Genomic DNA, 26,347 nt, shown 5'->3' with positions numbered 1-26,347 from the left:
TTGTTCTGAAGTCTGTGTTGTGTGAAATTAGTATAGCTGTTCCAGCTTTCTTTTGGTTAGTGTTATCATGGCATCTTTCTCCGTTCCTTTACTTTTGATGCATTTAAGTCTTTATGTTTAAAGTGGATTTCTTATAGACAACATATAGTTGGGTCTTGTTCGGTTGTTTTTTTTTGCCTGTTCTGAGAATATCTGCCTACTCTGGCAATCTCTTTTAACTAGTTTACTTAGATTGCTCACAAAACGATATTGTGTAGTTGGATTAGTATCTTCCATGTTTGTGTCTGTTTTTCTAGTCCTTGCTTTTTTCTTTGTTTCTTTTTAATTGAGCATTTTATATGATTCAACTTTTATCTCTGCTTAAGAGTGCATTGGTTTCCTATTGCTGCCGTAACAATACAAACAGTGGCTTAAAATAACACAAATTCATTATTTTACAGCTCTGGAGATCAGAAACTGTAAGTCTGAAATGGGTCTCACTGGGCTAAAAGCAAAGTGTCAACAAGACTGTATTCCTTTCTGGAAGCTCTGTGTCTCCATTTCCTTGTCTTTTTCAGCTTGGAAAGGCCACCCACAATTCTTGGATCGTAGCCATTTTCCTGCGTTTTCAAAGCCAGGAATAGCAGGTGGAGTCTCATATATCGCCTCATTCGCACCTTCTCTTCTGCATTTAAAGATTCTTGTGATTCCATTGGACCCACCTAGATAATTCAGGATAATCTTCCTATTTTAAGGTCACCTAATTAACAACTCTAATTCCATCTGCTACCTTAATTCCTCTTTGCCATGTAACCTAACACATTCATAGGTTTTGGGGATTAGGACGGGGGCATTTTGGGGGACCATTATTCTGCCTGTCACATATCATATCATTTATACTTCTTTTTTTAAAAAAAAAAATTTAGTGGTACCTGTGGAGTTTACAGTATAAAGTTTTAAAAAATTTTTATTGTGATAAAATATATGTAACAAAATTTGCCATTCTAACCGTTTTTAAGTGTACAATTCAGTAACGCTAATTACGGTCACATTGTGCAACCATCACCACTATTTCCCAGACTTTTTCATCACCCCAAACAGAAACAGTACCCATTAAGTAATAACTGCCCTGTGCCTCCCTCCTCCTGGCCCCTGGTGACCACTGATCTACTGTTGTCTCTATGCATGTGCTTATTCTAAGTATTTCATGTAAGTGGGATCACACAGTACTTGTACTTTTGTGTCTGACTTATTTCAGCTAGCATCATCTTTTCAAGGTTCATCCATGTTGTAACATGTATCACAACTTCATTTGTCTTTATGGCTGAGTAATATTCCATTGTATGTATATACCACATCTTATTTTATCCATTCATCTCTTGATGGACAGTTGGGTAGTTTCCACCTTTTGACTATTGTGAATAGTGCTGCAGTAAAAATCGGTGTACAGGTATCTGAGTCCCTACTTTTAAATCTTTTGGGTATATACCTAGGAGTGAAATTTCTGGGTTATGTGCTAATTCTCTGTTTAACTTTTTTAGGAATGACCATATTGTTTTCTACAGCAGCTGCACTGTTTTACATTCCAACCAGCAATGGACAAGGGTTCCAGTTTTTCTTCATCCTTACCAACTGTTCTTATTTTCCTTTTTTTTTGTAATAGCCATCCTAGGGGGTGTGAAGTAGTATCTCATTGTGGTTTTGATTTACGTTTCCCTAGGTAGCAGATTCGAGCCACCGACCTTTCGGTTAGCAGGTCGGCAGTTCGAACCTATCAGTCACTCCACAGGAGAAAGATGTGGCTGTCTGCTTCCGTAACGATTACAGCCTTGGAAACCCGATGGGGCAGTTCTACTCTGTCCTGTAGGGTTCACTATGAGTTGGAATCAACTCGACAGCAGTGGGTTTGGTTTTTTGCTAATGGCAAATGATATTGAACATCTTTTTATTTCTTATTGGCCATTTGTATAATCATTTTCAGAGAAATGTCTGTTCAGTTTCTTTGCCAATTTTTTAAATTGTGTTATAGGATATCTTGAAATACTCTGGATATTAAATCCCTATCAAAAGCAGTTGCAACAGTATACCAACACAGAACTGCCAGAAACTCAAGCTGAATTCAGAAGCGGACGTGAAACAAGGGATATCATTGTTGATGTCAGATGCATCATGGCTGAAAGCAGAGAATACCAGAAAGATGTTTACCTGTGTTTCATTGACAAAGGCCCTTGACTATGTGAATCATAACAAATTATGGATAACATGTAAAGACTGGGAATTCTAAAACACTTAACTCTGCTCATAAGGAACCAAGAGGCAGCCATTCAAACAGAACAAGGGTTTAAAATCAAGAAAGATGTGCATCAGGGCTGTGTCCTTTCATCATACTTCCTCAGTCTTTGTGCTGAGCAGATAATCTGAGAAACTGAACTATGTGAAGAAGAGTGTGGCATCCGGATTAGAGGAAGACCTAACAGCCTTCAGTATGCAGATGACACAACCTTGCTTGCTGAAAGTGAAGAGGACTTGAAGCACTTACTGATGAAGATCAAAGACCACAGCCTTCAGTATGGATTACACCTCAATATAAAGAAAACAAAAATCTTCACATCTAAACCACCGAATCATAGCGACCCACATAGGGTTTCCAAGGCTATAAACCTCTACAGAAGCAGACTGCCACACCTTTCACCTGCAGAGCTGCTGGTGGTTTCAAACTGCTGCCTTTTCAGTTAGCATTTGATCACTTTAGCCACCGTGCCACCAGGGCTCCTTATAGTTATTTTAAATTCCCTGCTTGCTAATTCCAACATCTGTGTCATATCTGAGGCTGGTTTTGAGGATTGTCTCTTCGGATTGTTTTTTCTTACCTTTTGATATGCCTTGTAATTTCTTGCTAAAAGCGTGACAGATTTCAAGTATTAGGAACTAAGGTAAATAGACCATTGGTGTATGAGGATTTACGGTAATCTGGCTAGGAGTTTGGTAGTATTTAATGTTTGCTGTAGTGACAGGTGCCAGAGTCAGGAGGGTAAAGCCTGCACAAATTCTTGTTTTTGTCTTGCCTCTTGCCTTTGGGATTCTCTAAGTATTCTTCCCCAGAAAGTCTGTATCTTGTAGCTCTTTCAGCTGGAATCCAGTGTTATATTGCAGCCCTATTGGTGTGGTAGTAAGGTGTGAGGGAGGATAAGGGTTGGATAATCTTCCTAGTCTTTTAGTGGGCCTATGTCTTGGACCTGGACCTTCCCAAGTGTTTCTCCAATGATATAGCTTTACCCCCCTTTTCTCTGTCACATTCTCCACCACACCCTTCTCCCCTCACTGACTGCAGAGTTCCCAATCTGTACCCTTAAAGCCCTGACCTTTGTTGACTATTTTTTTCTTTCTTAGTGTGACAGAAAGCCTAGGGGGGTCTGGAATGGGAGGAATGCCCTTCCCCTAACTAGGATAAAACTCTGTGCTCCCCTGGAGCATATGTCTGTGCACCTTTGATATAGAGAAGGCTCTGGTGGAGAAGGCTCTAGGGATATTTCATACTGATTACTTTTCCTCTCCCTCTGCCAAAGTCAGGAACGGATCTTTCTTGGATTGCCACAGTGAAGACCTTGGTGCGGTTCCCAGAGGTAAAGTCCACAGGTGTAAGGGCCCACAGCCTGTACCTCTAGGAGTTTCTCACTCACACTAGTCTACACTCCGCCTCCAGCACCAGGCTATGGCTCTGGCAGCTTCTGCTCCAGCTGTCTCTCTCCAGGTTTCAGGTAGCAGATTGCCCTGAAACCTCAATTTTCTGATAAATCCAAGAAAAGTTGCTGATTTTTAGTTGGTCCAGCTTTTTCTTGTTGTGAGGATGAGAACGATGGCTTCTGAGCACTTTTACAGGTTAGAGCTGAAACTAGAAGTTTCATTCTTTTGAACTTCTATTTTATGACTTGTTACCACCTTGAGCAAACTAGATGCGTAGGTTCCAGGGCTTTGGTGCTGCATCTAGATTTGATTTATGTCCCTCTTTTTTTTGTAAGCCAAGTTTTATTGTTTCATTTTGTCTTGGACTGGGTTCTGTAGAGAAGCAAAACCAGTGAAGCTTGTGTGTGTGTGTCTATATGTATGTATGCATGTATGTGTATATGGTGTATGCAGAGAGAGATTTATGTCAAGGAAATGGCTCGCGAAGTTGTAGAGGCTGCGTGGTAATCCCAGGACACGAGCACGGGAGTGAGGCAGTCAGACATAGTAGGAAAGGCAGCCAACCAGTAAAGGGTATGTTTTCAAGTCACTTTTCACTGTGGGCAGCTGGAGCTTAATCATACTAGGAAGCTCTGGGAGCTGGTGGAGAGTACAGGTGTCAGGTTGTTCCTCCTGGGGCTAGAGGTGTGTGAGGGAGCTAGGGTGTTTTTGTTTGTTTATTTTTTAAATAATACTTTATTATATTTTGGGTGAAAGGTTTAGGTTCCATTTGACAATTTCTGTATAAATTTTTCAGTGACCTTAGTCATATTTTTCACAATGTGTCAGCATTCTCTTTAATTACGTTCTGGTTGTTCCGTTTCCAGTACTCTATTTCCCAGCCCCTTTATCTCATCTCATCTTTGCTTTAGCATAATTGTTAACCTTTTGGTCTCATTATAGGTGGGTTTTTAATGAAGCACTGTACTCACAGGTAGTATTCTTTATTTTGTGTGCCAATCTATTATTTCGCTAAACGGTGACCTCTGGATAGTTTTGGTTCAAGGTTTAAAGAATGTCTCAGGGTGATAGTCTCAAGGATTCCTCTAGTCTTAACTGGGCTTGTAAGTCTGGGTGTTTTAAGAATTTGAGCTCTGTTCCACAGTTTTCTCCTGTCTTATCAGGGTCCTTCTTTTGTGGCCCTGCTTAGAAAGAACAGTTAGTAGTGGTAGCTGGGCACCATCTAGTTCTTCTGGTCTCAGTGTAGATGAGACCATGGCTCATGTAGGCTGTTAAACCTGTAGCCTAGTTTCTTTTCTGAGATTTTGGTTTCCTTCTTTCGCTTTTGCTCCTAATGAGTAGATGCCAGTAGTTGTATCTTAGATGGCTGCTCACAAGGTTTTAAGACCCCGGCCATTACTACCTCATCAGGATGCAGAACATGAACTTTGTGAACTATATTATGACAGTTGACTAAGTTGAAATTAAGCACTTAAGCCTGTGAGATTAAGGTCCTAAACCTTCAAACCCAGAAAACCAGCCCTGCAAGGTGTTTTGTTATGTCTGAGAAATATCTGTAACTGTGTCATCTGTGAATATATATGCGTGCACACACATATCTGTATGTATACATACATATACTTTTATGCGTACACGCATACGTACACACCTGTACCTACCCCTACACATATATGCCTATAGGCATACATAGGTGATCATACACTCATTTTTTGGATATGGTCGGTGTTGTTGTCAAATTATACATGTCATATTCTTAGCAGAAACATCTTTTTCTCTTGAGCGCTTTTTAGTGGCATCATTTACTTTGATCCAACTGTGCTTGTTACACCCATATTTGATGCTACTTTTCCCATCACCAGAAGTAACAAGCTATGTATGATCTAGAGAGTGATTCCCCTCCCCCCTCCTAACCCATCCCTGGTAACCACCGGTGAGTACTGGTCTCTATATAATATCTATTCTTCTTATAAAAGTGGGATCATACAGCTTATTTGTCCTTATGTGCTTGACTTCTTTCGTTTAGCATTATGTCCTCCAGATCCATCCATGTTATTTTATGTTTTGCAGATGCGTGATTGTTCCTTATGGTTGTGTAGTATTCCATTGTATGTATGTACCACACTTTGCCTATCCCTTCATCTGTTGAAGGGCACTTAGGCTGTTTCCATTTTTTTGCTATTGTGAATAAAGCTGCAGTGGATATAGTTGTGCTTAGGACTGTCCGTGTCTCTTTTATTAGCTCTCTAGGGTGTATACCTGGAAGTGGGCGAGCTGGATCATAAGTTTTTTTTGAGGAGCATCGCACCGTTTTCCACAATGGTTGTACCATTTTTCAGTCCCACCAGCAGTGGATTTAAAGGTTCCAATCTCCCCATGGAAACCCTGGTGGCATAGTGGTTAAGTGCTACGGCTGCTAACCAAGAGGTCGGTAGTTCGAATCCACCAGGTGCTCCTTGGAAACTCTATTGGGCAGTTCTACTCTGTCCTGTAGGGTTGCTATGAGTCGGAATCGACTTGACGGCAGCGGGTTTTTGGTTTGGAATCTTGCCACATCCTTGCCAACATTTGTTATCTCTTTTTATTATTTTTTTTTAAATCAGTGCCATTTTAGCTGGGGTGAGACGGCGTCACATTGTAGTTTTGATAAGCATAAGTGTTTAATTTTTATGAGGTCCCAATTATCTAATTTGTCTTCTGCTGTTTGTGCATTTAGGTCCTGTAATTTTCTCCCAGGAACTTTCTAGTTTTAGATTTAACATTTAGGTCTTTAATGAGTTGGGGTGTTTTTACAGCCACTTCTGTCAGGTCACAGGTAAGGGCTGCCCCAAACCAAAACTCGTTGCCATCAAGTTGATTGCAGCTCATAGGGACCCTATAGGACAGAATAGAACTGCCCATAGGGTTTCTAAGTATGTAATCTTTATGAAATCAGACTGCCACATCTTTCTCCCACAGAGTGGCCGGTGGGTTCAAACTGCTGACCTTTCGGTAACCAGCTAGCTGACTCCTTTAACCGCTGCACTACCAGGGCCCTGAGGCTGCCCGGGGGGTATAAATGCCCCCACACTTGTGGCCTGCCCTGCATGATGCAGATGCTGATAACTGAAGTTAGGCACTAAGATGGTAAGCGCGGAATTCCTCTCAAGAGGGCATGCAGACAGCAGTGTCTTGTGTACTGATTTACTGCAGCTTTAACAGCACATCGACTTAGGGTAGAAACTGGCCATTTGCCACATTGGTTCAGCTTAGTCAGCTTTCTAAACCTGTTCGGGTGATAGATTATACTCAGAAATGAGTTTTCTGAAAAAGGCTCGAGATTCTGTAACATTGCTAATGGTCTTAAATGCAAAGCAGCAATTTGGAAAATAATCCTGGGCTTGTTCTTCAGGTAGTGGCAGAGCAGGTAGTCTAGCTCAACCCTCCAGCTAAAGACAAACAAATAACGTGGACAAAATACTTTTGACTCTCCTGGAAAACATCAAAGAGCTTACAACATAGTGAAGAATTACTGGGCCGAGGTCTGGGAGATGACAGAAACCCAAGCAGGTGAGCCTCTTTCTTACTTGGGGCTGCCTCTGCCCAGGGCGTTGTTTTGAAAGAGGCAGCTGAGAGTCTGAGCATTGTGGTTGACAGGCGTCCAGGGCTGGGGGAACAAAAATGTCAGACTAGGACTTGCATGGGTGAGAATCGTGGTGAACCCACTGTGGTTCACGTTGGGACCTTGAAAGGCTGCAGGCACACATACCAGTGAAGTGGCCGTGTGCCAGCCTTTTTGTGCACAGAAGCCCAGCACCACTCATCTGGGTGGTTCAGCCTACCTAAAATGTGGAATTCAATTAAGATAATCTCAGATTGCTAGTGACCTCAGGCACCTAGAAGAAGCAGGTAAAAGTTTTCTCTGGAGAACGTCATCCTTGGCCTCAAAGCATTTCTGGCATGATTTTTCAAAACGTTGTCTACACAATCTAATTAGCACACAGATGTTACCAGGCATGTAAGGAGACAACCTGAACAAGAACCAACACACATAACAGACGGTGGAAACAGTTGTTTTAGGTAACAGAATTATCAGGCAGATTATAAAAGTTACATTTACTATATTCCTGGAAATAAAGCCTAAACTTTTTCCGCAAGGAACTGGAAATTATAAAAAGAGACACAGGAGATTTGAAAAAGAACCAATTAAATGCTAGATCTAAAAAATAGAATTGAGAAATTAAGGATTGAATAGATAAACAGCAGATTAGATGGAAAGTAATGAACTAAAAGATCGGAAGAAACGTCCCTGAATGAAGCATGAGAGAGGAAAAGGATGGAGAATGCTGCAGAGTAAGAAATACGGAGGATACTTTGAGAAAGTCTAACATGTGATTAAAGTCCCCGAAAGAAAGGAGAGAGAATGAACAGGGTAGAAGCAGTATTTGAAGAGATGGTGCCTGAGAATTTTGAAAACTGGTGGAAGATAACAATCCAGAGATTAATAGCGCCCAGGCAGGATAAGCTAATTTTTAAACAAATTTTCCACCCTAAGTAATGATCTGAGACTCAGTGTCCTCACAGTAGATGTGTGTGTTTTTCCCTCCCTCCTAATTTTAGCAGTGATTTTCAGGTATTCAGCTGAGAGTAAGTGTTTTAATCACATTTATATAATTTATATGCTGGGGTGCCAAAAATTTTGGTTGGAAAAAAGGATACAACTATTTGGATGGAAATCCATTAAGATAAAAAAATCTTAAAGACAAGGTAAGCTTTCCAGACCTAAAAGAATGATTCTGTAATTTCTGGCAGGGTGGGCACTTCAGGGCAGAGCCTCTCGCTAGCACTCCTCAGTCGTGGTTCACAGGTGGTACCTACTCTGTCTCCTTGGAAGAGCCTCCCAGGAATCTTTTCACACTGAATGGCATCCTTAAACTGGAAAAGCAGGTATGTAGAGAGAGTACAAGCCAGGGCACTTTGAGTACAAGCCAGGGCACTTTGTAGAGTGAAAGGTGGGAGCTGTTAATAGTTAACGCCTGGTAGTTATGCAGATGTAGGCATGTGGTCATTGTCAATAACCTGAGGGAAGGGTTACTGGTATCTTTAATCTTGTTGGAATCAGAAACCTATGCTAAAGAATTGCTGGATGACTTACGTGCTTTAAAGAAGAAACCAGAAAATCAAACCCAGTGCCATCGAGTCGATTCCGACTCATAGCGACCCTATAGGACAGAGTAGAACTGCCCCATAGAGTTTCCAAGGAGCTCCTGGTCGATTCGAACTGCCGACCCTTTGGTTAGCAGCTGTAGCATTTAACCACTACACCACCAGGGTTTCCCTTTAAAGAAAGGCATACAGGAAATCATTGGTCTGTTCTGGAGAGATGGTTGAAAAAAGTGATGAAGGACATGGGCTCTGGCATCAGGTAATGTGAGTTCAAATTTCAGTGTCTCTTCTTTCTAGCTGTGTGTCCTTATAGCAACTCACTTAATTTCTCTAAGTTTAAGAGAGACAAAGACAAGAAGCCTGTTTTTTCTCCATTTGTTTACATTCTAGACAAGTGTTTTGTTGTTTTTTGGTTACTCTTAATTTGCATATTTGACCGAGTTATTAGAATAAAACGCCCAGTAGCCGTGGGTGTAGGGTAGAACCTCAGCTGGTCTTCATTTGGGCCCTAGCCCCGAGGTGGCTGTAGAAGACCTTGTTGGTCATGGCTGTGCAGATGCTGATTTATATTGACTTCCCAAAGCCATTGTAGTTGCTCAGATATTTGCGTACCTCATAACACTTATTTCCAGCAACAGTTTTTCCTCTTGCTCCTTTATGCCTTCTTCATCTTATGTTCTTTGGGTTTACTCTGCCCTTCTCATGAGCAGTAGGGGAACAAGAGCTAACAGTTTTCATAGTTTTCTTGAGTTGTGAGTGGTTGTGTACTGTTTGTTTTTCTACACCTCCATCACCAGTCGCACTGTGGACGCTGGCTTTTTTGATGGTCAGAGCTTTTACAGTTTCTGACCGTCAGGTTCCTTAGGTGGAGGACACGTTCTGCGCCTTCCCACCGCTTTTATGTTTCCTCTTCTGGCTGACTCACACATCAGTCTGCTTGGCTTCTGAAGACTTGTGATTTTTGTGACCCTCGTGTTGGCCATGACCTGACTATTGTGGTTGGGTGCGGAGAAAATGACAGCAACGACAGTGCGTTTCCTGAGCAGCCCTGGCCATCTCGAGCAGACACGTAGGGCCAGAAGTGAATTAAAAAACAAGAGGGCATAACAAAGAGGAGAACAGCTTTGAAACAATGAGAAGGTTCAATATGTCGTACAGTCTATAGATCTCGAATGTAATGAATCCAGTGAAATAAATGCTTGTTGCACAGGCTGGTCTGTCGACCGGTAAGAGACTGGTTGACTTGATACTTGCCCTGCGGGGCTGGGACGGTTACGGTCACTTTCTCCTGGTCTTCGCAGGTCTACAGCCAGTGAGAGCATCTGCTTTCTACTTGGACATTTGATCACAGAGGGTATTAGAGAATGTGGTCAGCCCCCACCAAACTGCTTTAGCTTCCTGATCAGGTGTCCCAAGTTTTGCTATTTTGGATGTTTTGCCGTGTCGTCTGCCCTTTTAGCTTTCTTTTCTCTGGTACTTGTTTAAACTTTTCTTTTTAGATTTTTTTCTTTTTCGACATTGCTGTTACAGATTGCACTGTGTCCCCCAACATAATGTGCTGTAAACCCCTACTTCTGTACCTGTGGATATAATCCTGTTTGGGAGTGGGCTTTCTTTGCTATGTTAATGAGGCCATATTAGTGTAGGGTGTGTCCTAAACTTACCGCTTGTGAGATATAAGAAGAGCAGATTAGGCACAGGAGCAAAGAAGCACAATAGGGGAAAGATGGGTGTCACACAAAGATCCCCAAGGAACAGAAGCTGAAAAGAGACAAGGACCTTCTCCCAGAGCTGGAAGAGAGGAAAACCCTGCCCCTAGAGCCGGTGCCCTGAACTTGGACTTCTAGCCTCCTAAACTATGAGAAAATAAATTTCTGTTCATTAAAGCCACGCATTTGTGATATTTCTGTTACAGCAACACTAGATAACTAAGACAATTACCATGTGGTTTTCCTCTGCATTTGGGGTGTAACATGTAGACGTTACGTGTGTTTAGGCTCTTTTTTCATTTTCTTATAGAGAGGAAATTCATACATATTAGAAGGGTGCCTAAAAGGGGTTATTCCAGGGAGCCTGTGATCTCTGGAATTTGCTTTGAACCTCTCCTAGTTCGATAATCCTCTTATTTGTAGTTACAAAATACTGTCGATGGCAGTGTTTTTTTTCTAGTTCTCCTGGCTAGATAAGGAGAAGGAATAATGTGTTACTTTTATATTGTCATCACCTGGTAATTTCACAGGAGAGGTAGGATAAAGGTACTGTTTTAAATTCACATTTGTACTCCCATGACGATAGCTGAGTTAAAATATCAACGTGACTTGTTTATGGAAAAGACCAGCAAATGCTTGCTGTTTGACTGTTTGGAATACAGAATATACTCCCAAGAAAGCTAGAAACTACTGAAAGGTCAATACTTAATATTTAAAAACAGACATTTTAAACTTCATTAAATATTGTGAAAATTATTTTGTACTGAAGGAACATGAAAGATGTCCTATTAAATAGAATTGACTCATTAGCATTGTAGCAAACTTTGGACATTACAAAGAAAGGAGAGTTTCAGATTAGATAATGGTTCGTTGAGGGAAAATAGTTTTTCAAATTGTGCTTTTAGAATATTTGTTAAGTGTTTAAATTTCATTCTCAAATTTTGAGAAATGAATGGAATTAAACTATTTCTTCTTCTCAGCGTGTTTAAAACCCATTCTGTTATGTATGTGCATCTTGGTTGGAAATCCTCTTTGCTTCTGAGATGCAATGAAAAGTCCATCATGGGAGGAACAACTCAGAAAAGTGCGCTGAGAATGTTTGCACAACTCAAAGAATGTAATCAATGTCAGTGGTACATGGAGAAACTGTTGAACGGGTACATGTTTCGCTGTGTGTATTATCAACAACAACAACAAAATAAATAAATAAAATTTTTTCAAAAGGCTTCAAAATACCACTTCATACCTATAAGAATGGCTAAAATAAAAAATACTGACAGTATCAAAAAAAGACCATCATGTTTCTTCCAAAACCTTAAAACATTTAATCCTCTCCAAATTTGTTATGTTTTTAAATTAGATAACTGTTCTCAGAAACCTCTTACCATGATTATAAAAGAAATAAACATTCTTTGTAGAAAATAATTTAAATATAGAAAATAAACTACAAAAAAAAATTGTTAGTAATGCCACCAAGCTGAGTCGTTCATGCTCCAGTGAACCAATCAGGATTTAGGAGGGAGCGGCTGATTTTCCTTCCCCCCTGGTAGGGGAATTGCTGGACACAAAGGACAGACAAGTGGAAGAGGACAGGCAGGTGGACAGCCAGGTGGACAGCCAGGTGGACAGCCAGGTGGGTCCTTTCCTCTGCATTTCCCCAGGTGTCCCCCACCCCAGTTTTGTACCCATGTCTTTTCTCCTGCTCCAGGCTGCGGCAGCTGAAGACCCCAGGGTGTTTTTTGGTAATTGCCAATATAGCAGCATGATATTTTGTAGCTACTGTAGAGCGGTTAAAAATAACTAACAGACTATATAGCAAAACATTAATAGTAGTGAAGTTTCAGGTGGTTTTAAAGTATTTTTTTCTTTGCTTACCTGTATTTTCTGATTTTTCAGCATAGTAGCAGAGGTTTATGTATTAATCCCCAGCACCTTGAATGGAGTGTGGAGCTTCTGCTGTGTTCCCAGTTGAACCTTATCTTTAGGGTTTTTGGAAGAAGAATGTTGGATTGTTTAGACCATGATTGGGAGACTAGTGGAATTATTTAAACTCTATAGAGTGACATTGCATAACAGGCATTGCCTTACTGAACTTTACATAATATTAACTATGTACTTTATGGAGCATAATTTAGTAGCTGTTGTATAATGTGTCTGTGATTAATAGAGGATGATCTTGAAAAATAGGTCTTCTTAGCTCAAAGTGTTGTGCTAATCTCTAATCTGATAATGATGTTAGAATTTAAATTGAGATTTCATGGAATTTAAGGTCTTTGTGACCTAAATGGAAAGGTCAGCAGTTCAGATCCACCAGTTGCTCCTTGGACACCCTGTGGAGTAGCTCTGCTCTGTCCTGTAGTGTCACTGTGAGTCTAAATTGACTCTGCAGGCAACGGGTTTGGCTTTTGGTTAGCTCAGTATCGTGCTTTATCCCTCCCGTGTTTTATAATACAAGGAATTATATGTACGCATTTGTATGGAGCAGTCTCTATACAGTCTCCTCCATCTTACCTTTTTTCCGTTAACGACGTATCTTACAGGTTAGTCCACAGTAAAATGTAGAAAAGAGATACCTCACTTGCCTTTTAACAGCTGCGTATTACTCCATCATGTGGATATTTCTTAGTTTATTCAACCAATTCTTTATTAATGGACAATTGGATTGATTCCAGCCTTTTGCTATTACAAATAGTTGTGTAGTGAATAGCCTGTGCATAATGGTTTCGTACGTTATCATCTGTGAGATAGACTCCTAGAAGTAGCATTGCTGGGTCAGTGCGTATTGAATGTGTGGTAATAAATGGATGTGTAATTTTACTAGATGTTGCCAGATTAACCTGCATAGAAACTATGCCGCGTATGAAAGTTTCTTTACAGCCTCACTATCAGAATAAGTTTATCAGTCTTTTGGATTTTTGCTAGTTACATACCTGATAAACGGTATCTCAGTATAGTTTTAACTTGCTTTTCCCATATTATGAACAGAATTAAGTTATTCTTCTTAAATAGTTAAGAACTACTTGCATTTCTTTTTCTGGGAACTATCTATGGGGTTGTTGATCTTTTTATTTACTTTTAGAATCTCTTTAAGGTTGTAGCTGACAGACCCTAAGGTGACACCCAGTACTTTCCCACCTCCTAGCATTTTTTGGTACCCACACTCTGTAACCCCCTCCCCTTGGGTGGAAGCAGGAACTGTGACTAGCTTCTCACCACTAGAATATGGCAAAGGTGATAGAATGTCAAGCCCTAAATTATAGTTAGCTGCCATTGAGTTGGCTCCAGCTCATGGTGGTCTCTCATGTACAATAAAATGAAACATGGCCGAGTTATGTGTCATCTTCATGGTCACTGGTATGTCCTACTTCATTTTTGCAGCTCTTGTCAATCCATCTCATTGTGGGTTTCCCTCATTTTTGTTGGCCCTCTACCAAAATTATGATGTCCTTTTCTAGTAATTAGTCTTTCCTGATGACATGTCCAAAGTAAATAAGTCAGAGTCTCACCGTCCTTGCTTCTAAGGAACATTCCTATTTCTTCGAAGACTGATAACGTTCATTCTTTCACAGTCCATGATATATTCAGTGTTCTTTGCTAACGCCGTAGTTCAAATGCATCAACTCTTCTGTCTTCCTTTTTTATTACCCAACTTTCACATGCAGCTGAGGTGATTGAGAAGACCATGGCTTGGGTAAGATGCACCTTAGTCATCAAAGTAACATGATTATTAAATGGCCAAGATGATGGATATCACTCCTGCAACTACGTTATATAAAGCTCTGTCTTCCCCAGACTGGAGCAGGAGACTCGTTGCTTGCTTGATGAAGTTAGGGGCCATGTTGGAGAAGTCCACATAGCAAGGAACTTCGGGCTACCTCTGGTGTCTGAAGGTGGCCTCCATCTGACACCATCTGACAGCTAAAAGCTTGGGCTTCTCAGTCTTAAAGCCACAAGGAAGTGCATTCTGCCTAAATGAGCTTGGGCAAGATTCTTCTTGGTGAAGCCTTCAGGTGAGATTGCAGCTTAACTGAAAACTTGATTGAAGCCTTGTGAGACCCTGAACAAAGGACCCAGCTGAGCAACACTCAGATTCCTGACCCACAGAAACTGAAATAATAATGCGTGTTGTGTTAAATCACTGAGTTTGTGGTAATTTGTTGCAATACAATTACAATTAATCGATTAATACAGAAATATATCCTTTTGTCTGTGATATAAGTTGCAAGTATTGTTTCTAGTTTCTCATTTGTGTTTTTACTTTCTTACAGTGTCTTTTGCTATCCAGAGTTTTTTGTTTCTGTATAATCCAGTTTATTTCTCCTGTATTATTTCTCAGTTTTCAGTCATAGCTACCAGAGTTTTGTCAACTCCCAGATAATAGAGGAATTTATTCATGTTTTCTTTCTAGTACTTGTATGGTTTCATCTTTTATGTTTAAGTATCCAGTTGATATCAGCTACATATCGGTGGGAAACCCTGGTGGCATAGTGGTTAAGTGCTACGGCTGCTAACCAAGAGGTCGGTAGTTCGAATCCACCAGGTACTCCTTGGAAACCCTATGGGGCAGTTCTACCCTGTCCTATATGGTCGCTATGAGTCGGAATTGACTCAGCGGCACTGGGTTTGATTTGGTTAGTACATATTGGTGAGCGTTGTGAGAAATGGGTCCTGTTTCATCTTTTTCCATACGGCTAAACAGTTGTCCCAGTACCGTTTATTAAAGTCATTCATTTTCTCACTGATTAGTGATGCTATCTTTACTTATACTAAATCCTACATGTAATTGGATCTATTTCTCAGATTTTCTCTCCTTTTCCCATTGGTTTGTCAGTCCATACATGTGCTATACCACACTGTTTTAGTTATCAAAGTTCTGTGGTTTAGCTGTTAACCTGTGGGGCTAGCCCTGCCCTCTTGCTCTTCTTTTCAGGGTTTGCCTGAGTATTCCTTGCTTGTTTTTTCTTTTCCAAATGAACTTTAAATCAACTTGTCTAGCTCCAGAAAAAAAAATCTGACAGTATTTCTATCATGATTGTGAACACTTCTAAGTTAACTTACAGAGAGCTGACATATTTATGATTTTGAGTCTTCTTAGCCAAGAATTTGGTAAGTCTTCCCATTTGTTCAAGTCTACTTTTGGAGCTTTCAGGGGTATCTCATGGTTTTTCTCACAAAGTTTTGGACATTTCTTGTTAAGTTTTCACTTAGTGTTTTACTTTACTTAAGATTTAGTGTTGATGTTTGTAAATTAGATCTGTTTTTTGTTTTTGTTGGCATTTAATCTTTAATCAGGTTTTTTTCTATTGTGGTGAAAATTAATAAAACATGTCATTTCAACAATTTCTACATGTACAGTTCATTAACCTTGATTACATTCTTCGAGCTGTGCAACCATTCCTGCTGTCCTTTTCCATGTTATTCCAGCACCATTGACATAAACTAAATGCCCTTAAGTAAAAACCTCTTTTTCCCCCTCCCACCCTTAGTAGCCAGTAATAACCTTTGGTTTCTATATATTTGCTTATTTCATATATGTGAGATCGTACAATACTTCTTTTGCAGCTGACTCATTTTACTCAGCGTGACGATTTCAAGGTTCATTCATGTTGTATCGTGCTTTGTTAGATTTTGACATCAGTGTTATTCTCGCTTCATTAAACAAACTTGGAAGTCCCCCCCCCACCCCTTTTTTAAAAATATTTGATTGTTTGAACTTTCTGTCAAGACTGGGATCAATTTGGGGTAGTTGTATTTTCCTAAAAAACAATTCAATTTTCATAGCTTGAACAGAGTTATCTCTTAAATTTTAAAATTTCCTCTTGCGGTGTTTTCAAATTTATTGTTTAAAAACCATAGCTTGAAAGAGGAAGACTTTGAACTTTTGCTGGCATGCTGATTAATGAAAGTCTCTGTGGAATAGTGAATTACTTAATACGGCCTTTCTAGCTAACACATGGTCTTGTGACTCTCACACAATGATTGGGTGGGACTATGCAGATAAGCTGCTTGTGACCCACCAAGGGGACTGGACAGCTTGCTGCTAATGCAAATAAGATGCATGAGACCCTTGTGAGGGTGGCACCATGCAAATAAGGTGTATGGAACCGTAACAAGGGGATTGGTCAGTTTTACCATCACACTAAGCTTAAAGGGAGATACAGGGTGAAAGAGAGGAAGGAGCTGTAATGTGGAAGATACAGCAGTACCAAGAGTGGTGGCAGCGCAAGGTAGCAGGAGACCAACCAGCACAAGATGGTTGCGGTGACCTTGCCGACCCACGGACCTAAGAGCCTTAACGTTTGCCCTAGAAGGCCCCAAGCAGGGCCCGGCGACAAAAGGCCAGGTGGCGGAGGGCAAGAAGAAGCTGTTATGATCGAGAACTGTCCTCTGAGTTGTTCCTGTTACTTCTGAGTCATTCCTAGTCCCAAGCTGTACCCTGTAACTTCCCTAATAAACCACTTAGTTGTTAGTATGATTCGTGAGTTCTGTGAGGCGTTGCAGTGAGTTACCAAGCCCAGAGACGGGAGGGAGAGTGGTGGAGGTTAGAGATGATGGAGCGGGACGGCAGTTTGGAGAAGCTGGACATTTGGGACATCTTTAATCCCTGCCTCTGAGGAACCAGCTTAGTGCTGATCCTTAGAAATGATTCATTTACTCTCTATTTAAACCTCTGCTTTTTTTTGGATCTACAGCACTGGGTTTGGTTTTGGGTTATAAACATTTATTTCGCGGAATGTTCTCTGCTCACATTTTACACTCCTCTCAGACTTCACAGTGCACGGAATCTGAACATGTTCCTTGACCTCTTCTGGGCCACGAATACACTTTTTAAACATATAAACAAATATTTATTAATTGTTAATACTGGGTACCGTGCTAGACATAGTGGGCCTGAGTGATCCCTGGCCTCAAGGGCTTCGCCCATGTAGGTATAGCAGTGCTACCAGTGTAGGCAAATTGTTTATCAGATTAGCCCCGGTTCACGTGTCCGTAAAGGGCTCCTCTCTCCGTACCTCTCCAGAATCTGAGTGCCAGGCGTCTCCTTTTCCAACCTGTGCGTCCGGTCTGTCGAGCTCTTTCTCTCTGGTGCACCAGTTATCCAGCCCCACATTTTTCCTTACTGCCTTATCCCTCCACCTGCTCACATTTCTTACCTGGCTCATTATATCATCACATTGCATCTACCTGCAGCTCCCAGCAAAATGCACCTCGCAGCTCGTGGGGTGACTGCCCCTGAGCAGCTACCAGGCGGTGACTGGAGAAGAACGTAAAATCACATTGACTTGTCTCAGTTAAAATTCATGCGCACAACTGGTTAGCCTTTTGTTCATTTAACTTTAGACAAATATGTTACATTGATACGTGACTGCTGAAGCTTTGGCTTTATTAGCCGTTCAAGTTTATGATTGAAAGGATTTGTTCACTGGTTGTTTTGCATTAACTACCCTTAAACGTTTGTTTTGACCTTCCTTTTAAATGCTCTCGGCCTTGGATGCTGAAGCCAGGGGTCCTCACCTGCAGAAGGAACAGCAAACAGTGTGAAGCAAAAGGGCTTTATTGTGCAATTGCCATATTCAGTATTTGATTATTAGTAGAGATTAGATTGAAATCTCAGCTTTCAGTTTTTGCTGGAATGTTCTCATTTCTTTCCTTACTCTGTTTTGTTAAATGGCAGACATCTGATTGCTTTGCCCTTCCTTCACATTTGAGCACTAACTCCTTGACGTGTCTAAAAGCAAATTCTGCCTGCGTTGCTTCTGATGACTGTTGTGGTTAATTACATGAAGGAAATTACTTGATTTTATAAATTTCTCTCCTTTTATGGATTCCTTAATTTAGTATGTTTCACTACAAAGAATGTTCTCTGAAGAATTATAACATGACCAGGAAAAAACAGTATCTACCTGATAGGGTTGTTGAGAGTTAATACAATTCAGGGAACCAAGGAACCCTGATACCGAGCTTTTGTAGGTAACATGGCTAGGTGTTCTGTGAAGGGACTAGATAGACAGAAGTGGCCTAATCCTAAAGGTGAGGTCTTTGAGGAGAGGAAAATTGTTCATTTTGCTCTTCGATGCTGGCAGCCAAGAGGGAGCCAGAAATCATGCAGTGGACAAAATTAATAACAACAACAAAAGGAAGAAAAAAACAGCCATCGTCCTTGTGGAGGTTATATGAGTCCAGCGCAAATTACTGTGTTTTATGTCACCATCACTGTGCCTGATGCACTACGTGTATTATCTCATGGAATTTGGAATATTTCATTTAATTCTAAGTATCTAATAAATATGTAATATGGTTCATTTGAACTACAGCTGATGAAAATGAGGCTAAGAAAATTTGGTGATTTTCCCAAAGTTGCATAGCCAGTAAGTAACAGGATGGGATTAGGACTTAGTTTTGTCTTTCAACGGTACAAGTGGTTCCCAGATCTGCCTGTGTATCAGAATTACCTGGGAAACTTACTAAAGATACAGGTTCCTTGCCCCAGGAAATTCTGGTTTAGCATACTCGCCCTGAAGCCCCAGAAACCTATTTTAATATATGCTTCAGGAATTCCCACACTTTGGAAGTATGTAGAAGATAATCAGGACCTGGGAGTCCTGATTCTTACACTCTCTACTCCCCCACCTTCACTCTCAGTCTCCTTACCATTTTATTCTTTCTTTAGCACTTACCAGACCCTGACATATCTGTTTTCCTATTTATGCTTTGTCTCCTCCTGCTAGACTATAACCTCATGAGAAACAGGTACTTTGTTTTGTTCACTGCTTTACCCCCAGCACCTAGAACAGTACCGGGCACACAGTCGTGCTTCATAAGTACCTTATTTTTATGCAGGTGATGTGTGCTTTCAACTTTTGTTTGCCAGCCACCCTCTCAAGGTATTTTCCTAAGTGACACAATGCAGATTTTTTTGTTACAGATAACTGTAAAAAAAAAAGCATAGTGTGCCAGGAAAATACCTGGGGGAAGGAACTGTCGGCAGACAAAGGTAGGAAGCACCCATGATTTGTGTAAAAATACAGTATTTGTTGTTGAATGAATTGTTTATAGCCTTAGTCATGAACCCCATGACCTGAATTGATTTGTTTTTTATTTTATACCCATTGCCATGGAGTCACTTCTGACTCATAGAGATCCTATAGGACAGGGTAGAACTGCCCCATAGGATTTCCAAGGCTGTAATCTTTATGAAGCAGCCACTTCTTTCTCCCCCAGAGTGACAGTTGGGTTCAAACTGCCAACCTTTCAGTTAACAGCCGAGCCCTTAACCACTGCACCACCAAGGCTCCTTACCAGAGGTATAGGGGTTAGGATTTATAACACATAATTTTGGGACACACAAGTGAGTCCATGACAAGGTTCCAAACTGGAGAGGGAAGAAAGTAAAACCATTGAGAGATGGGTATCTGGGGGCAGAAACAGAATATAACCTGTAAGAAAAGGAAAGGGTTGAGTGCTTGGGGTTTGCGTGCAGTGAGATTGGAGACTAGGCGTAGTATGGATAAAAACGATACAGCTGTGGTCAGAATGTTGCCAGGTGGAAATCCCAGGCTTTGCTCGGGTGGTTTGTTACAGCCAATAAACAAGAGGCCAAGGTGGGAGATCAGAAAGACGTCTTTATTTCGTTTGTGCAAGGAAAGGAAAAGGAGCAATCAGGGCTTCTCTCTCTAAGACTTCTCAGGCAGCTTGGGGAGGTGGGCTTTTATGGAGAGGAGACAAGGAAATGCAAATTCATCATGAATATTCAGGATTGGCTTTCAGCGTTGGCGCCCAGGGCTTGGTGTGATTATGCGTTTTCTCTAAATAAAGGTTGGATTCTCTGGAGGCGAGCTTATATGTATTTTGCATTTAATGAGCCAATAGGTCACTTGGACTATTGAGATAGCGTAAAAGCCTGCTAAGAACAGTTGGGGGTCACTAAGGCTCTTCTGTGGTTATCTTGTCAAGGACAGCTCTTGGCCCATTCTGTACCTGTCTTGTCAAGGACCGTTTCAAAGGAATGTGTAGCCTGTGTTGCTCGATGTAGGAGGATAAGCCAGAGCAGGTGTCTTTTAGAAGTGCTGAGCTCTGAGGCTGCCTTATCTCCTTGAAGTAGTGAGCTCTGAAGCTGCTTGTCTCAAGAACGAGGCTTTAATGTAAAATAAGAGGTCATCATATCAGTTCTCAACGATGAAGTCATGGGTAGGGGACAGGGTTACTGAAGTAGAATATGGATGGAGGGATATAGGAGGAACACGAATGAAGAAATTTTGAAGGTAGGGTTTGAAGGGTTCTGGTTATCGCCCAACATGACGGGGATTGGGATCAAGAACAGGACAGCCCTTTCATTGATGCCTGCCTTTCGTTTAGCTCTGTGGTCGTTTCCAGCCACCCCTCTGGGGTTAATTGGTATGGCTGGGGCTTTTGTTGTTGTTCCGGGTTTTTTGTTTGGTTGGTTTTGTTTTAAACTTTTTAAACTGACAGACTGAGATACCTTATTAGTTCTTGGTTCAAGAAATTGAGCTGTTTACCATCTCCTAGGTTTGTGGCATAACCTTTCACAAAACGGTGTAATTTTTGAAGTGGGACTTGATACTGATTTGCTTTGTCCTACTGTTTTGGCAGTGATGATACTATTTTTAAATTATTTTGGTCTTTAGATATGTGAAGTAATTTATAAGTACTATCTCTTTGGAGATCTATATGTACATTACTTACAGAAGGGTTTCACTGTCCAGAGTCCGTTCATCGAGAAGGTTTTATATGTGCGTTAGGCTGTTGAGAAAGAATTACTCAGCAAGCTGTGTGAGGCCTCCATGAAATCCTGATATTATCAGAAAACTTAGGAAAAAAATTGTTGAATGCCATACTTTCTGCTTCTCGCCTTGTTTTACAGAGCACTGGGAGGAAAGGGAAGATAATCAGCTGAGCTCTTAGCGGTATAAAGTATAACTGTTGAATCTAGAGTAGGCACTAGGGCTGGTTTAGCCTTTGATTGGAAAGTAGAACTCTTTGATTTCAAGTTGCTCGTTTTTTTAAGAACAGATTTTAAGATCTTGGGTTTAGAAAAGAATTTTTTAATTTTAGAGTTGGAAGGGATCATAGATGTACCATCACAATACACATAGCATTTGTATTTTCCTCATAAAAAGTTAAACCTGAAAAAAAATTACCCAGTGGAAAGCAGCCCAGCACAAAGGTGAAGCAGTATCCATTAACACGGGCAAACGGACTTGTCAGCTCTTTTGCCCCTGTTGGTCTTCCGAGCACCAGTACATTTGCTTGTGGTTTTAATTTTTGAACCTTTTTATTTTTATGTTCACTGCTATCTAAAAGTCTACTTGTATCTGAACCTTTGCCAGTGGCGTGCACAAGGTCTTAAGTAAATCATTTAAAAGTGCTACTTGGCGGCTTGGAAAACAGTGAATGTGAATTTGGTAGGTGATTTATAAGTGTATGAGCTGGCTAACAGATTTTTCCTTCTTTTTTAGGAAACTGAAAATGGCCTTTCAGCTATGCTAGGTCTATAATGGGAAGTGTCACAATTCGGTATTTCTGTTATGGATGCCTTTTTACATCTGTGACCTGGACAGCTCTGCTCTTTGTTTATTTCAACTTCAGTGAAGTGACTCAGCCACTTAAGTATGTGCCCATCAAGGGGTCTGGGCCCCATGGGCCATTCCCTAAAAAATTCTATCCCCGCTTCACACGAGGTCCAAGTCGAGTGTTAGAGCCAGAGTTCAGAGCACACAGGATGGGCGCCATCATGGACGATCATATTGAAGATCCAGAAAAAGGCAACGTGAAGTTCTCCCCTGAATTGGGTAAGTGTGCTTGATTTTTACTAGCAGCCATTTCAAAGTATTTAATCATTGAGAGGTTAAGTTTAATTATACTTTCAATCCCATGTTGCTCAGGGAGTTAGAAATGTGTCGTTTCCCCTCACTGATTTATTTTGGTCTTCAGCTAGCTGAGGTTCTATGGTTTTAGCAGACCTCGGTGGGGAGTTACATTCTCATTTGACCATTTCTGACTTAAGGATTATATGAGGACTTGGAAGAACCGAACAAGGTCTAGAGAAGGGGGCGGGGGGCGGGGATGAAAAATTAAACGGCTGGAAGTAAAATGGAAGTGGGGAAGGTTTTGACTGCTAGGATTATTTAATGAGGAAAATAAATGAAAGGTGACTTTGAGTGTATTTAACTTATTTTGAAAGGCAGATTTAATAAAAACAGACAAGGTGTTGGGTTTAGAAATAATCTGGGACTACATTTCCACTTACAAGAATTATGATAGCACTGGACTATATATATTAAATATAGGAACTTATTTAATGTGATCATAAAGTAGAAAACTTTTTTTTCCTTCAAAATTATATTCTATCCAGTTTAGAAGCAAGAATCTACTGTATATGCCTGTGAGTGCTACAGTCCTAGAGACCTGTAATAAAATTTAGCAGATTTTATTCTAAGGGATGAATGAGCCATTTTGGTTATATTTAAAATATAAAAGTAGGACTTTGATCTTGTCATAGAAGCATCCAATAATGAGTAATCTAGGAGTAAAAACATATATAGAGAGATTTTGAGAGATCCCTAATGACTTTCTAACATGTGAAGCTGAAAGTATTTAAAAATTAGATGAGGAAACAGAAGCCAGTACCTACTGCAGTTTTGATAAAATATACCTTACCTTTTTCAAATGACTGTGTAGACATTTTAAAACCTTTAATGGAAAAGTTTCTAGCACTTTTATTTATTCATAGTTATTTTGGTAAAGCTTTTTAAAAGAAGTATTTTGGGTTTACCATTTTGAATGGATTTTGTGTTTGTCTTTGAAAGAAGTAGTGAGAGAATTTTCGGTATTTGAAGTGACAAACCTGAATTGCCTAACTGAAAAACTAAATTCCTTATAGAAAATCTTAGAGTCCATTAAAAAAAAAAATTAGAACTAATAAATGAATTCACCAGAGTTGCAGAGTACAAGATCAGTATGCACAAATCAGGATTAATTCTGTGTGCCAGAAATGAACAATCTGAAAATGAAATTAAGACAATTCCATTTACAATAGCATCAAAAGAATAAAATACTTAGGAATAAATTTAACCAATAAGGTGTAAGACTTGTACACTGAGAACTATGAAACGTTACTGAAAGAAATTAAAGAAGACTTAAATGAATGGAAAGACACCCTGGGTTCATGGATTAGAGAGCTTAGTATAAAGATGTTGGTACTATCCAAAGCTATGTACAGATTCAGTGCAATCACTATCAAAATCAGTGGCCTGTTTTGCAAAGATAAAACACCTAAAATTCATATGAAATTGTAAGGGACTCTGAATAGCTAAAACAAATCTTGAAAAAGAACAAAGTTGAAGGGCTCACTCTTCCCAATTTCAAAACATTTCAAAGCACTGCGATACTGGTCTAAGGATAGTCATATAGATCAATGAATATAGAATTGAAAGTCCAGAAATAAACCCAGATACCTGTGATTAATTGATTTTTGATAAGGGTGCCAAGACCATTTAATGGGGAATGAATAGCTTTTTCAACAAATGTTAAAAGGAGATCTCCACATGCAAAAGAATGAAGTTGGACCCATACCTCATGCCATATACAAGAATTAACCCAAAATGGATCAAACAAATATAAGATCTAAAACTCTGATACTCTTAGAAGAAAACATAGGGGTAAATCATCAGGACCTTGGATAAGACATGAAAAACACAAGCAACAAAAGAAAAGATAAATTGGATTTCATCAAAATTAAAAACTTTTGGACGCCAAAGAATACTGTTAAGAAAGTGAAAAGACAACTGACAGAATGGGAAAGTGTATTTCCAAATAACACACCTGATAAGTCTAGCATCCAGAATATATAAACTCTTAAAACTCAACAACAAAAAGACAACCAAATTTAAAATTGACAAAAGAATTGAATAGACATTCTTCGAAGAAGACATACAAATGGCCAACAAGCAGATGAAAAGATGCTCAACATCATTAGTCAAATCAAAACCACGCAAGTTATCATTTCACACCCACTACGATGAATATGACAATGGTTAAAAAAGGAAAATAACAGTGTTGGCAAAGCTGTTGAGAAAATGGAACCCTGGTGGGAACGTAAAACGGTGTGGCTGCTGTGGAAGAGTTTGGCATTTCCTCAAGAAGTTAAATATAGAATCAACATGTAACCCAGCAGCCCTGCTCCTGGGTATGTACCCAGAAAAGCTGAAAACGGGTGTTCTTACAAAACTTGTACACGAATATCCATAGCAGTACTAATCGCAACAGCCAGACAACCCAAGTGTCCCTCAACAGATGATGGATAAACAAAATGTGATACGTACATACAATGGAATATTATTCAGCAGTAAAAGAATGACATTTGATACATGCTGTTTGCATAATGTTTTCAAGATGCATCATTCAATATGGATGAAACTTGGAAACATTATGCTAAGGGAAAGAAGCCAGACACAAAAGGTGACATGTTGACTGATTTCATTTGAATGAAATGTCCAGAAAAGGCAGATTCAGAGAGACAGAAAGTAGATCAGTGGGTGCCAAGACTAGGGGAAGGAGAAGCTAAAAGTGACTGCTTATGATACGCAGCTTCCTTTGGGGTGATGAAAATGCTCTGGGACTTGGGGGTGGTGACAGTTGTACAACATTGTGGGCGTACTAAATGTCACTAATGGTAAATTTTATGTATGTGCAAAAAGCTAAATTCCTTTTACAAAGGAAACTTAATTTAGAAAGAATTTACATAAAAATACTGATTTCTTGTAAATCAAAACTACAATGAGATTCCATCTCATTCCAGCAAGGCTGCCATTAATCCAAAAAACACAAAATAATAAACTTTGGAGAGGTTGTGGAGAGACTGGAACAGTTATACACTGCTGGTGGGAATGTAAAATGCCACAACCACTTTGGAAATCGATTTGGCGCTTCCTTAAAAAACTAGAAATAGAACTACCATGTGACCCAGCAATCCCACTCCTTGGAATATATCCTAGAGATTTAAGAGCCTTAACGTGAACAGATATATGCATACCCATGTTTATTGCAGCACTGTTTACAATAGCAAAAAGATGGAAGCAACCAAGGTGCCCATCAAGGAAAGAGTGGATAAATAAATCGTGGTATATTCACACAATGGAATATTATGTATCGATAACAATGATGAATCCGTGAAACATTTCATAACATGGAGGAATCTGGAAGGCATTATGCTGAGTGAAATTAGTCAGCTGCAAAAGGACCAAAACCAAAAAAACCAGACCCAGTGCTGTCGAGTCGATTCCGACTCATGGCGACCCTATAGGACAGAGCAGAACTGTCCCATAGAGTTTCCAAGGAGCACCTGGCGGATTCGAACTGCCAACCCTTTGGTTAGCAGCCATAGCACTTAACCACTACACCACCAGGGTTTCCTGCAAAAGGACAAATATTGTATAAGACCACTATTACAAGAACTTGAGAAATAGTTTAAACAGAGAAGAGAATATTCTTTGATGGTTACGAGAGGGGGGAGGGAGGGAGACAGGTTTTCGCTAACTAGACTGTAGATAGGAACTATTTTAGGTGAAGGGAAAGACAACACACAATACAGGCGAGGTCAGCACAACTGAACTGAACCAAAAGCTAAGAACTTTCCTGAATAAACTGAACACTTCAAAGGCTAGTTTAGCAGGGGCAGGGGTTTGGGGCCCATGGTTTCAGGAGACCTCTAAGTCAACTGGCATAATAAAGTCTATTAAGAAAAAAAAATGTTGGTTTCTGAACAGGACATTATCATTAAAGAATCAAAGAACCAGTGATAAAGTATATTTTGG

At 40.1% G+C, this 26,347-nt stretch overlaps 1 protein-coding gene across 3 annotated transcripts in view; it reads left to right on the top strand.

The window, feature by feature from the left end:
• The window catches only part of GALNT11 (polypeptide N-acetylgalactosaminyltransferase 11), a 72,799-nt gene that overhangs the window by 13,818 nt on the left and 32,634 nt on the right, over positions 1 to 26,347 (top strand). For all 3 annotated transcript variants that reach the window (XM_049861959.1, XM_049861958.1, XM_049861960.1), the window contains exon 2: positions 21,992 to 22,324. In XM_049861959.1, coding sequence (XP_049717916.1) covers positions 22,030 to 22,324 — 295 coding nt within the window. In that variant the 5' untranslated portion in view covers positions 21,992 to 22,029. The remainder of the gene's footprint in view (positions 1 to 21,991; positions 22,325 to 26,347) is intronic.

Source organism: Elephas maximus, chromosome 20 (assembly GCF_024166365.1).
Source record: "Elephas maximus indicus isolate mEleMax1 chromosome 20, mEleMax1 primary haplotype, whole genome shotgun sequence".
Taxonomy (NCBI): Eukaryota; Metazoa; Chordata; class Mammalia; order Proboscidea; family Elephantidae; genus Elephas; species Elephas maximus.
The sequence above is the reverse complement of the archived record's forward strand: the minus strand, read 5'-3'. Positions and strand labels throughout refer to the sequence as shown.